Genomic DNA, 13,842 nt, shown 5'->3' with positions numbered 1-13,842 from the left:
CTCTTTAAGCAAGAGACTTGGGTGGTGTATCATGGTTGGCGTTTCCATATACAACATCAATGATGATATGTGTTCACATTCACACATAGTAAGTTTCCAAGATAGTATTTTCTCAGTTGACATGGGCTCATCTACATGGTGGTTTTTATCATTGAAAAAAACATCTTTTGAGGAGAGGGCTAAGACTCTCATCTTTTAGCAAATATGAGACAATGACAACATCATGACCTCTTAGGGAAGGAGTTTGGGTAGCACAATATAGCTAATATCTCCATGACGACACCAATGATAATGTATGCTCATATTCACACACGACCTGACCCCCTAAAAGCATGTACCATCCAAGCATGAGTTTAAACACGTATTGAGTTTTGTCTTTAAAAAGGTGTCTTTTGAGGAGAGATGAGATCCTTCATGCTAAATAAATGACTAACTCTTCCTAGTCTCCCAACCGATGTGAGATTGTGACATCTTTATAATCCCCCAAACGATGGGCTTGGGCAAGCGCATCATGGTTGGCGTTTCTACATAAGACAACAATAATAATGTGTGTCTACACTCGTACATGATAAGCTCTTAAAAGGTATTATATAGGTTCGAGAACATAATAAGTTTTGTTATTTAAAATGCCTTGACTGTGGGGAGAGAGAATGCTCTTATATTATATAAGCAATTAGGACTCATGTCTACTATCCATTACTAAACAAACTTTAAATTGATGAGAAGCATTATGCATATAAGTGATTGTGTAAGTATTAAGATGCAATATATTTTTTAAAGTATTTTTTAATTTAAAATATATTGAAGATTATTTTTTTTATTCTTGACATCTTACATTAAAATTATTAAAAAATGCCTAATTTTTTTTTTAAAAAAATCTAGTATATTTTTAAAACTAAAAATAATTTTAAAAACACCTTTTTAAAAAAAGTTTGAAACGACAAAATCAAACACACTCCCGTAAACTTTGTTATAGCTCCCCTACGGTCCAGGGTAAAAAAAATGCACTGAAGCTCGAGTTTTTTACCTCGCAGTGAAAAGCGTTTTTTATCTCCTAAATTACCCGTGACATGCATGTCTTTGTCTTTCTTATATAGCGAAACCAGGGGACAGCATCGAACGAAAATTCAAAAATTACCATTCTTATCTGATGGAATCCACCAATCAAAGCTTCAGACAAACCAGTACGGGACTCGGAGTATGACTTTGTGAAATTTATCTCCAGCCCAAAGAGACAGGGGAAGGGCAGGAATCCCCTAGCGCTATTCTTTTCTTTAAAAAAAAAAAAAAACCATTGTATACATCAACCCCTCGTACTTTTTCAATCAATTCAATTTAATCCCCATGCCTCATAATTTATTAGAAAGTAGATCTTTTACTTTATTTTTTTTTTTCAAAAATTAAAAACTTCTCTCCCTATGCGTTATTTCCAAACAACAAGATACGCATTATTGAAAATATAACCAATATATTTTTATAGCAAGTATAATATTTAAAAGTCACTACAGTGTGATCGCTACATTAAATCATTTAAATCAAATAAGAAAATAAAATTTTTTAACTTAATTTATTGCTATAATTAGTTTATTCTTGATAAAATCAAATCATTGATACATGATATTGTATATTCTAGCTAGTATTTTTAAATTGTAACTGTAAATTATTTTTAAAAATATTTTTTTTAACCATAACAATAAAAATTAACACAATACTAAAGTACACGCTAAATGACTAATATTTTTTTTATTAATAATTAATATCCTTAAAAAAAAAAGTTTCTTAGCCATTGGTGAGTTACCTAACTATGGATACAATTAAATACTAACAAAACATACAATATTATATACATTAGATAATATTTTAAAAAACCACAATTAAAATTTTTTTTAAACCTATTTTTTAAAATTATAATCATAAATATTATCTCTTGTTTTTTTTTTATATATATTATTAATAGTTAATATCCATAGAAAAAAGAAGAAGAAGAAAGTTTCCGAGCTAGGAAGTGCGAGCTGCATAGCTACTGTTATAGCCATGTGGGGAGTTAGGTAGCGTGGGTGACATCCATGATTCTCTGTGTTGGCTTGTTGCCATGCTTTCAAGTCTCAAAAAGTTCCTTCCTCTGAAAAGTTCTTTGCAAATGCCTTTTCTGCCCTCTAGGAACCGTTGCCACGTGGCAGTTACATCAAGCCTACGATTAGAAGACCAAGCAATAAAGTGTGAGGCAGCAAACTCCAAAAACATAGCGTAAGTGTCCATCTTTTTGTAGTCGGCCGAATTCCCATTTATCCAAGGCGCTATTCAAGCTCGTGGAACGCACAGCTGCAGCAACTTTTTACCTCAACAAGGAGGGTGTTGGCATAATTTTGTTAATCGAGTCAAGTTATTTTTTAAAATTTAAGATTCATAAAAAAAAACTTTAAAATATATTTATTTATGAATAGCTTGTAATTTAATTTATTTATAAAAAAAATTCTACATGCCTTTCATCGTAATTTATTTATAAGAAAATAACTTTTGAATTATGATTCAAAATAAAAAAAAATCTAAACTAACTCTTAATATTCTTATGCAATTACCAAGTCATGTATATACTTCCTAGTAAAATTAAAATAAAATCAATTATTTGATATATAAGAGAAAAAAGGACTGAACTATGAACCATTTTGTCCTGCTGTGATGTTGGATTTATAAAAAAACATACATCTCTATTAGCTATGCTAACACTAAATTTGCTAAAAATCTTAAAATATTATATTCTCATTAACCAGTGATAAGTTTTTTATTTTATCATTTTTTATTTATTACTTAAAAAATTAAAATAAATAATTTATGATAATTATATCAACTTAAATATCAATTACTTATTTTAAAACATGATCGGAGCATAAAAAAAATATTTTCACACTTGTTATCATAAAGTAAAAGTTAATCTAATTTTTTTTTTAAGAATATATGAAAGTAGTAGTGATTATTTTAAAATATCTTTTTTAAAAAAATTATATTAAAATAATTTTTATTTTATTTTTTTAAAAGTATATACATAAAGTAATTTAAAATGAAATAAATAATTCAAAATATAGGAAATTATCGTTTGGAATCAGTTCCAAATGTCCCCTCGCCAGGAACTCAGAATTTCCTGCTTTTAGCGAAGGGCTTCCACTCTCTCGAACGAGACTGGGCATGGCATTCCCAGATTGTATCGAGATAACACTGATAAGTTTTACTCGGAGTAGTTCCGAAAACAGTCTTTTGCCGTGTGGAATCTTTGACTTTTCAGACTTTCTGAATTACTTTCCTTTAGACTTTTTGTCACTATGACCACAGAAGTCTGCCGAGTTGTAGGTTTGCCAAACTACAAACAAGCTAAAAAGTCTGTACTGCCCTTTCTTTGTTATCTACAAATGATGAATCGTCCGGATTTTCTGCAATATCCTCTTAGATTTCCTTCTCGGCTCGAGATAAGTTCCAAAAATGAAAGTACAGGAGCAACAAAACGAGATGGGAGGAGGATCTAAAATCATCAGGCATATAAGGATTTCAAGAATTAAGCGTTCAACTAATTGGTTCTTTTCGGTTTGTTTAAGAGTGTAATTATTATAATTATTTTTTAAATAATTTTTTGTATTAAAATAATATTAATAATATTTTTTTATTTTTAAAAAATTATTTTTAACATCAACACATTAAAATAATTTAAAAACACAAAAATATATTAATTTGAAATTAATAAAAAAATAATTTTTTTTTTAAAAAAAATACTTTAAAAATACAAAAAATAACAAACCCGAGTGAAGATCTGGTTACTCCGAACAGCAGTAATTGAGATGCTTGGACCGTATACTCCCTCGTGCATGGAACTGGATAACCGTTTTTTCGAATGATACTTCGTACTTCGTAGTGTAATATAATTAGAGTAAACCATTACCTAAAGCAACTAAAAGATCGGGAAAGCCTGTGGAGTTTAAAGTTTTTTTTTTTTTTTTTTTTTCAATCTCAGATATTTTTTGTAGTAACTGATCAAGTCATGCCTGTATTAACTATCGAGTTATGTCAAATAACTCTAATGTGATTTGATATTAAACTTAAACTAAATGTAAAGTTATGTCATGGGGTTTATTTTTATTAATTTCATTTTTAAATTGTTTTTTAACAACTGAGTTGTATTTGGATTGACATAATTGATTAAATCATATTAACTAACTCATATATAATTTAATTTTAAATTCAAATTAAATAAAAAATTAAATAAAAAGATTTCAAAATTGATTAATAAATTAATTAATGAGTTTAATAACAATATTAAATAATTATTAATGATTTAAATATTTCTTTTTACATTTTTTTTTTATTCAAATCGCAACGCGTACTTGACATTGTAAACTAATAATCATTTAAACAACCTCGTGCATATAAGCCCAGTTTATTTTTGCAGTTGTAAAGTATTTTGTAAAAAAATGAATTATTTTTTGTTTTAAATCATTTTTTTTATATTTTTAGATTTTAATATCAAAAATAAAATTTAAAAAATAAAAAATAATTCAATATATTAAAAAAAAAAACATTTTTAAAAAAAAACTCACCGCGATCCAAAACTGGCCATATTAGATAACTGTCGACAACATAAGAATTCGTAATTGATTAACAGCAATATTTAAAGAATAAGATAATAATGCCAATTGAGTTACATCGTATTGACAAGCTGACCTCTCTCTGGGCAATCCGTAAATTCGTCTCCATATGTGAAACGGGACGAGGAATGGACCGGGGTGTTCTCGGCATTTGACAATCTCTTTATCATCCCCCCTCAATCACCAAAGTCGGGACTAGAAGGAACCGCTCCCTCCCTCCCTGTTTTGTTTCTTCCTCCGCAGAACTGGGTGTATTCAGTAAACTGGTGGATTTCAATAGTTTTGAGATGAGCGTGGTTAGGAGTGAGGGCAGCTGCGTAGCCATCCGGAATCTCTCTCCTTCAACATCCATCAACCGATCATGCGCTCACGGTTCTGCTTCTTCAGGTATTCTCTCTCTCCTCACTCTGGCATGGCGACCTCTACCATTTGGTCCTCTTGCATTGATTAGCTCCTCTGTTTCCATATAGCTTCATGTCCCAAACACACACGCGCACACACAGCCATCAACTGCAGTATCAACTTCAATTGACTCGTAGTGTTTTCGATTTCCAGAGCTCTGCGTGTGTTTAATTCTCCGTTCATTTGTATTGCAATCACACACTCTGGATTGTCTTCCCTGTCAAATAATATTCTCCTCCTTGATAATGCAATATCTGATTTGTTTTTTTCTTTCTTTCACGAATTTGTAATCAATGAATTCTGTTAATAATAATAATAATAATAATAAAAAGAAAACTCTCTGCCAAGTGTTTGTGTAATTGGATCTAGATCCGTGTTTTACGAGAACATTACTGGCGATTTAGTCTCCAATATACTAGTGGTGGACACGGTTTTACCATAAATCTATGCATTGCATGCATCGGAAAACGAACACATGCTAAACCACTTGATATTTTAATTTAGGCCAGTTTCTTTGCCGGAAACTTTTTTTTTTTTTTTTAGAAAGTAGTTCTTATGTAAAGTAAATTCATGTAAAGTAATTATTTTTTAATGTTAGAGTTATTTCATAGAAAATTAGTTAGAAAATATTTTTTTTTATTTGGTTGAAAATCAAGCTAAAAAATCACTTATTAATTTGTTTTAAGTTTTTCAAAAGAATGGAAGGGAAATTAAAAAAATTTTTTTTTTTAAAAAATTATTTTAAATAAAATAAATAATAATTAAAAAACAAGAACTAAATCTAATAACTTAAAACACCATAGGATAATAAAATTTTAAAAAAATAATTTTATAAATTATTTTCAAATAAAATAATTAGTAATAAAAAGATATGATTAAATTAAATAAATAAATAAATTGAAGAGCTGTTTTAAGAATTTAAAGGAGAAAACTTGAAAATCAAGAAGAAAATAAAATAGAAAAGAAAAGAAATTCATTGATGCTAAACTGAAAATCAATACACCATACATGTTATTTAGGGTGTTTGGCATTGTTGTTGAAAAGCACTTTTTATAAAATTTGAATTTTTTTTTATTTTAAATTAATATGTTTTTGATGTTTTCAAATTATTTTGATGTAATGATTTCAAAAATAATTTTTAAAAAATAAAAAAAATATTATTAATATACTTTTCTAAGTGAAAAATACTTTAAAAAATAATAATACGATTACATTTCAAAACACAATTTTAAAGATAGAGGAGTCGATGAGAAAATTCTAATGATATCAAAGAAGGCTGCCTTTAGATACTGCACAAGGTTTAAAATGTTGTCTAAATGTTGCGGCTTGTCTAACATGCTAGAGTGACCAATGCATGTGATAATAAATTTTTATTTTAAAATTATAAAAATATTAAATTATTTTTTATTTCATGTGAATATGAATCTTAATTTAATTGTTGATTTTAAAGGTTAATTATTCATTTTAGTTTATTTTTTTAAGATACAAAAAGTGTTTTTCAAGTTTCGAGAAGGAAAACACTTTCCTAGGCTTGTTTTTTTTTTATATTGAAAACCATTTTTATTAATTAATTTCTTTAAAGTTAAATAATTACGAAAAAGAGAAAGTTTGGAAAGTGTTATTTTTTTTTAAAAAGTGTGTTTTATAAAACAAATGCCTCTTTAATAAAATATAATTATTATGTAAGTATGATAGGTCATTACAGCGAATGAACTAGTTATTTGAATCCGTCCGGATTCGGCGCAATTGAGAGTATCAGAGTAACTAACTGTGAGCGAGGGAGAAGGGGACCAAAGTGCACCGAAAAGGGTACCGAAGCCCATTCACTTGCGGGCCAGTGACGGTCCTTGATTGGACGGGTGTACTTCCCACTAAAAGGTCGCGCAGGTATATTATAATTGCCAAACATAGACCTTCCGTTAAACAAATGACAACCTTTTTTAGGAAAAAAATTTATGTTCGGTCCTTTTCTATTTTTTTTTAACTTAGGTTATTTTTTTTAAAAATACACCGTAAACGTTGGCAGAGTGGAGGTTTGTCTCTGTTCGCAACTAGGCGCAAAGGAAAAACAACAGCGAACCAGTGCTTTGAGATGATTGGATGTTTTTTTTTTTTTTTAATAGGGCACCTTGACGCACTTTCCATTGTTAGTGCGTGTTGGATCGAGTGCTTACATGGATACCATATGTTCCCCATGTGGTCGGATTCGTGGTCCCAGATTTCCAGCTCAGCGCGTGTCCACACTCCCTCTACTGTTTGACTGGCATCAGGCATCGAGACGAAAAAGATAGTAAAATACCACTGGACTATTTATACACGCACGTATTTGTACGAGGACATAGCACAAACCTCCCTAGAATCTCGAGCAAAACCAGAAAAGAAGTTTTTAAAAATATTTAAGAAATATTATTTTTATTATTTTCATGTATATCTGTAAATGGAGTTTTGAGCAATCTTAATTTTATATTTGGATTTTTATTAAATAAAGATAATTTTTATTTTACAAAGTATAATTGATAAACTCTTCCAGCTTTTTTTGTCAAGTGAATCTTGTATCATTGCTAAAGTTACCCATAGCTTAAGTCAGCTCTAGTTTGTAGGTCCCACTGCCATTTCAATGACAAAACTGGTTAGGTAGCGAACTGCTCCATGCCTATCACCAGAAATATGTTTCTTTTCATTGTCTTGTGCTGTAATAAGCTTGTGTTATGTAGGATTCATCACCTTCTGAAACTTAACTTTTTAGAATTGGGAGCATTGCCTTTCCGTATTGCTGATATGAAATGCTCTGGCGTGATTGTGAAAACAGGTGGCTAAAGATTGTCTTGCTCTGCGTGTTGGTAGCTTTTTATTTTTCCTCCTTGTTCGTTCTTGTATTTTGGCTGAAATAATGGCTGGAAATATCTTGCTAATCGTCATTGGTTGCTGAAGTGATTGTTGTACTTGATAATTGAAGCAAGGATTTTTATGGTTGTATGCAGATGATGATGCAACTTGTGGGACACCTACTTGGATCGGTAAGGGCCTCACCTGTGTTTGCTTCAAGCGAAAGGGAGCATATGAACGAATTTGCATTAACTTGACCCCTCGACAGGCAAGTGAACACCTAATAAGAAACATTTTGTATTGAATGAATAAAAAGTATGATTTTTGTTGGTTTTTCCAGTTGTTTTTGCTACTATTTTTCTTTTCTTCCAACACTAAACTCTAAACATCTGGCTTATGTCAATTCCTACCTGTAAAAACGCCTTCCTTTGATGAGCTATGTGATGCTCCAACTTGGTCTGCTCTGTCAAACTTGAAGTTCAGCTTGATAAAGCTTGTTTCAATAGTTTGATCAATCGTCCTTCACTGAAATGCTTCTTGGCAAACCTAGAGTCCTAGTCCTTGTTGTTTAAGTCTCTTGTCTCTGTCAGGGGTTGCTTTCACTCTGCAATTAGTTAAGCAAGATCAATGATATACGGTCACAAATGCAGGCAAATAGAAGTATAGGACACACTGAGATTTACTCATTGTCCTCCCATGTCAGCCATATGTGCCGTGCATTTCCAATTTCATTTGTTTATTCTTAGAGAGTTTTCTATGCTTGCATTGTCACTAAAATGCCTTAGATTATACAGGTAGTGTAGAAATAGGGCTCAATTTTACCCTAAACTATACCTTTAATCTGGTTCATCCGCAATCGTGAAATTGAGACTTCATAGAAGATTATTATTGCTTTTCCAGTTTTGTGATCTGTTGCACTCCTCTCCCTCTCCCTCCCTCCCTCCCTCCCTCTCTCTCTCTGTTTTTTGTTTATGAAAATCCACCATGATAGATTAGTTTTAAATTCCGCAGGAAGAAAGATTCAAAAGGTTGAAGCATAGAATGAAGGTTTATTTTGATGCTTCCAGACCAGATCACCAGGTATGGTTTTATTTCCTTTTTTAAATTATTGGAATTTTCTTAGGAGCACCTAACTCCTGGCTTGACAACTTTGTTTCATATCTTAAGCCAGAGTTATGGAATGGGATATCTCATAGAATTAAATTGGTAACTTAGATGCAGTGGTTAAAACTAAAATCCTAAAACTGCATCCTGCTTTTAAAATTTTCTGCCAGAAAACTTGGCCAATTAATAAGTGAAGTTTCATGAGAACAGGATGCTTTGAGAGCTCTATGGTCTGCCACGTATCCTGATCAGGAACTAAATGGATTAATATCTGATCAATGGAAAGAAATGGGGTGGCAGGGAAGGGATCCATCTACTGATTTCAGGTTGTTTTTTCTGCTTGTCATCTACTGATAAGGCATATCTGGTGTAATTATTTTCACTTATTTAGCTGAGCATTTTTCCCCGGTGAACAGAGGAGCTGGATTCATTTCTTTGGAGAATCTACTATTCTTTGCAAAGACATTTTCAGTAAGATACTTATCTGGCTGTCCAGAGATGTTTGAATAAATTGGCTGAACCCTTAGCTACATCAGACTGTGTTTTGCAATAACATCTTCTTCTTCTTCTTCTTTCCTTACAGACATCATTTCAACATTTGCTAAAAAAGCAAGGAGGAAAAAGATCTGCTTGGGAGTATCCATTTGCTGTTGCTGGTGTAAATATCACATTTATGATTATGCAGATGCTCGATCTCGATGCCTGTGAGTATGAGATGAATAGTTTTTCTTCAGAATTTCACATCAACTGCATCTTGACAAACATCATGATTATTCTCATCCTTTAATCTCTTCCTAAATCTTGATCTTCCATGGCCTCATGCTCCTAGAACATCTACACGAACCGACACATCTTTATTTTGGCCTTAATCTCCTGTATCTTTTACACCCGTTTTAATTTGGCAAATTTATTTGTTTGCAGTGAAAACTAGAAGAACATTTGTCAGATCGGTTTTCTTACAGATGCTATCAGGTAAGAAGCAACAGCTATATCCAGTAAAATATTAAGGTCATACAATCATATATCCTAACAAACCCATGCAGCTCCGATACATTAGAAAGGCTAAGAATAGGTGTCATTGTGTAAAGGACAGTCATTTAACCCTGTGATGGTGAAAGCGGCTGAAAGTAGAATTGGCTACTTAGCTTTGTCAGTAACCTAGGGACATATAAATTCACTTGTTTATATGGCTGCCTAGTGACTAGTCCATGTGTTTTCAGAAAATGAATGGGCATTTGACCTGCTCTATTGCGTGGCGTTTGTGGTCATGGACAAGCAATGGCTAGAGAGAAATGCTACATACATGGAGTTCAATGTGAGAATCTATACAATCTACTTTGTTCCTTCTGTGTTCATAGAGATACATGGTTTAGATCTGTTTATCAGTTTACCAATACTTCGTCGTCACTTCAATTCAAATTTCATGAATCCCTTAAGACATTATCCTTGTATGTTTATGCATTAGGATATCTTAAAATCTACTCGAGCTCAGGTGGAGAGAGAACTTCTAATGGATGATGTCTTGCGGATTGAAGACATGCCTTCTTATAGCCTTCTTATTTAGCATTAACCTCCTTCAGTTTCAGGCCATGCTGGTTCAGACCACTCATGTATTTATTCAACATTTAAGTTGCAAAAGTTAATTTGCGATCCTGTTGTTTCGATACATATCAAAATCTAATGGGTATAATCTGTCACTCCAACTACAACATTTTGTTTTAAAGTTGTATGAGGTGGGCAAAGATGCAGAGGTGGGCAAAGATGAATCAAAAAATTTTAAACGCGCAAAAAAATCGTACAAGTGTTACTAGCATTTTTTTTTTAATAGAAAAACCTTGCAGAAATTGATTTAATATGATCAACGATGATAATTGGTAAAAATATATGATAACTGATAAAAATATAACTTGACTTGAAAAATTAAAAAAAAAACATTTTTTTTTAAATAACTTGAGTTTATCTGTGTTAAACATATGATGGAAAGAACTGAAAGCATAACTTTGAATTCCATCTGTGACATTTGTATTTTCCAGGAAAAGAAAAGAAAGGAAAATTGAGTTTTGGGAGTCCCGGGAGGGATTCATACAGATTGGCGAGAGTGAGTGACCAGAGATCTATGATTGAGTATTTGAAATACCGTGACTTATTAGCACCATGTTTTTCACATAAAACTGTATAAAAAAGCTTGCAATTTCAGTTACAGTTTCAAGCAGGGTGCTGAATAGAGGAAACTAAAAACAACAATTATATACGAGGAGAAATATTTACATAACCAAAAATAGGGGACCTGTTCCACCTTCCTTGTAGGCATCTGGAACACTGGAGTAACAGTAGAAGTTATTGGACATTTCCCAGCTCCAGTCCTGTTTTCTGGACACGGCAAGAGGAAGCCACCGGTTTATCCGAACATAGTGCTCCCTGACCTTTCCTCCACCAATCATACTAGTCACGATGGAATAACAGCATTCATGACCACCCCAGACCTTGTCGTCAGGATCTGCAGTTTGGCTTCCATCTTGATGAAAGTAGCGGTGCATTGGAGGGCCATTGCCTTTCCAGTAGGGATCAAGATTGCGCCAGTATTCTGGAGCCACCTGTGGGCGCATTGATATTTGTCAAACTAAATGGGCTAATAAATAAAGGGTAGCAATGAGACTCAAGCAAGATATGAACTAAACTTGAGAAACAAAGTCAAAAGGTTGATGATTGTCCAAATTGAGAATTATTGGTTTAGATGTCATTCACAACATTAGATGCAGAAATTATTGGAATGATTGGAAAATCCACCAGAGAAAAAGGCTTTGAATTGCCAAGAGCTTTCACTAAGTAGGAAAATGGAGTAAAGTAGGTTATCACATAAACAATTGAGCAAGGATTCCAAGGATTAATCATGAGAACATGTGCACTGAAACATGACATCCCTAAGAATTGGAATGAATTTTATCACAAGGCTGCTTTGCATGCAGGTATTTGTAATCAAACAATAAACAAAATGGCAAAGAGCTTTGGCTTTGTAAACTATTAAATCCTTCCATAATTAACACCTTTTAAGGCCAGCAAGCTTAGCTTTGTTGAATCATCAATGCACTATACTATGAAAATTTAGGATGGCAAAAAAATTCACAACCTGACTTGGGTTTAACTCTTCCAAAAAGTATAGAAGAAGCATACCTTGGTAAAATGAAAATCCCAGACATGATCACACAGATCATCCTTCGCAATTCGAGTCTGACATAACAACAAACAAAACAATCACTTTGGTCGGTTCTTCCCAAGCACATTCACATGTAAAACATGTATGCACAAGTTTCTGCTTGAGTGAGGACTGTATGAAATGGAAAAGGAGATAGAGAGCGGGGAATAGGGACACAGGTTATTCGATACTCACACGTTTACCGTCCATAACAGATAGTGAATAGGCATCTAACTTAGAAACTCCCCGGACAAGAGACAAGCGCGGTAAGTGTGCCTTCCCATGCCACAATTCCTCACACTAAAACAGACAGCAAAAGTGGAAGTCAAATTTCATAATGGACCAAAAAATTATTCCCAACAAACAATACAGCAGTTTTTCATCATGAACACAGACAGTAACATGGACCATAGAACTAGAATGGAAGCTTCCTGATAGCAAAATAAAATTCTTTGCTCAGAAAGGAAAGGATGTTCAGTTTGCGGGATTAGCAAAAGGCACCGAGACCCATCAAAATTTCATTGGAAATGGTGGCCTTCTCAAACCTGCAACGAGGTGCTAACCTCAAGGTCCCCCCCTCCACCACCAACGACTTCGTTCTGTATACTATTCGTTCCACTTACCTTAACTTTACAATCTCTCTACCTTCCACTCTAGCTTAACAACACATAAATCTTTTGTTTATTAGCATAAATCATTGACGAAAAGATCAAAGCAACCAAACTAACAAATAATAATTAATTAAAGACTTAGCTACAACACCTCAAAATTCCCCAATTAAATAAATGATAATCAAACCCATCACAGTATCGGAACAAACATCAAATAAGAAGGAAAGACAGAAGAAAAACACCTTGGAGGTCCAGAGAAGATCACTAGAAGCAACACGGTTCCAGCTACGAGAGACGACGAGGCATCGTGCCACGCTGCGTGCATCGAGGTTGTTCAAAACCCTCAACATCAAGTCCCTACCAAGCAGATCCAATGGGTCTTGACAAAGGGGAAGGCCTCCTTCCTCTCTCATCTTCTTTCTTTTCCTTTCCCGTTCCTTTCCCATCGTCTCCATTGCTAAAGCCAATCCCTCGTCCATATCCTTACTTTGGTTCTCCTGTAATTCTTGATTGTTGGTCTGTGCCATCGAAGTGGAAGAAGAAAAAGGAGGAGGAATGCGAATCATATTTGCATTTTTTCTTTTTAGCATATTTGTATGTTTTCTTTGTTGTCGTGTTGTGAGATTGGTCATTCTGCCCAATCTCAGTGATTTACATATTTTATGTGTTTTTATTCTTGTTTTTTTTATGTACAATAAAAATACTATATTACTCCTAAATATTAGCCTTTGATCCAGCGGCTTTGCATGTTTATAAATTTATTTATACAATTAAATAATATTTATGCTCTTCGAGTCTAAAAAATATTAATCTTAAAAAAAAAAAGTTGTTTTGTTTTTGCATTTTTATGTGCAGTAAAATTTATGTTTATCTCTCGTCTTTGAAAAATCAAAAGTTATCCGCGAGGGTATTTTTTTACTTGCATTATTTTTTTTAATGTTCATATGCCTTTAAGTCTTTTTAATAATTTACATTATTATAATATTAATAAATCAATAAAATAAACATACGCGTGCACACACGTGTAAAAAAGTCATAGCTCCTCGTGCCATTCTAGTGACATGTGGGGATAAAT

General features: G+C 32.8%; 2 protein-coding genes across 3 annotated transcripts; one reads left to right on the top strand and one right to left on the bottom strand.

The window, feature by feature from the left end:
• The first annotated feature begins 4,873 nt into the window (after positions 1 to 4,873).
• Positions 4,874 to 10,672, top strand: LOC118058052 (uncharacterized). Of its 2 annotated transcripts, XM_035070778.2 has the most exons (10): positions 4,877 to 5,018; positions 7,157 to 7,842; positions 8,015 to 8,127; positions 8,871 to 8,939; positions 9,174 to 9,289; positions 9,380 to 9,434; positions 9,547 to 9,667; positions 9,885 to 9,935; positions 10,184 to 10,278; positions 10,429 to 10,672. In XM_035070778.2, exons 2-10 carry the CDS (start codon positions 7,683 to 7,685, stop codon positions 10,525 to 10,527), a joined length of 879 nt encoding a protein of 292 aa, XP_034926669.1. In that variant the 5' UTR covers positions 4,877 to 5,018; positions 7,157 to 7,682; the 3' UTR covers positions 10,528 to 10,672. The 2 variants fall into 2 exon arrangements, with proteins under 2 accessions (XP_034926665.1, XP_034926669.1); XM_035070774.2 differs by having other exon boundaries at positions 4,874 to 5,018; positions 10,184 to 10,672.
• A 411-nt stretch (positions 10,673 to 11,083) lies between these two features.
• Positions 11,084 to 13,413, bottom strand: LOC118058042 (uncharacterized). Its single transcript, XM_035070763.2, has 4 exons — positions 13,010 to 13,413; positions 12,352 to 12,456; positions 12,135 to 12,191; positions 11,084 to 11,557 (listed from the first exon to the last, which is right to left on the bottom strand). Exons 1-4 carry the CDS (start codon positions 13,397 to 13,399, stop codon positions 11,228 to 11,230), a joined length of 882 nt encoding a protein of 293 aa, XP_034926654.1. The 5' UTR covers positions 13,400 to 13,413; the 3' UTR covers positions 11,084 to 11,227.
• Between the last annotated feature and the right edge of the window lie 429 nt (positions 13,414 to 13,842).

Source organism: Populus alba, chromosome 8, assembly GCF_005239225.2.
Source record: "Populus alba chromosome 8, ASM523922v2, whole genome shotgun sequence".
Taxonomy (NCBI): domain Eukaryota; kingdom Viridiplantae; phylum Streptophyta; class Magnoliopsida; order Malpighiales; family Salicaceae; genus Populus; species Populus alba.
This window is presented reverse-complemented; position numbering and strand designations above follow the sequence as displayed.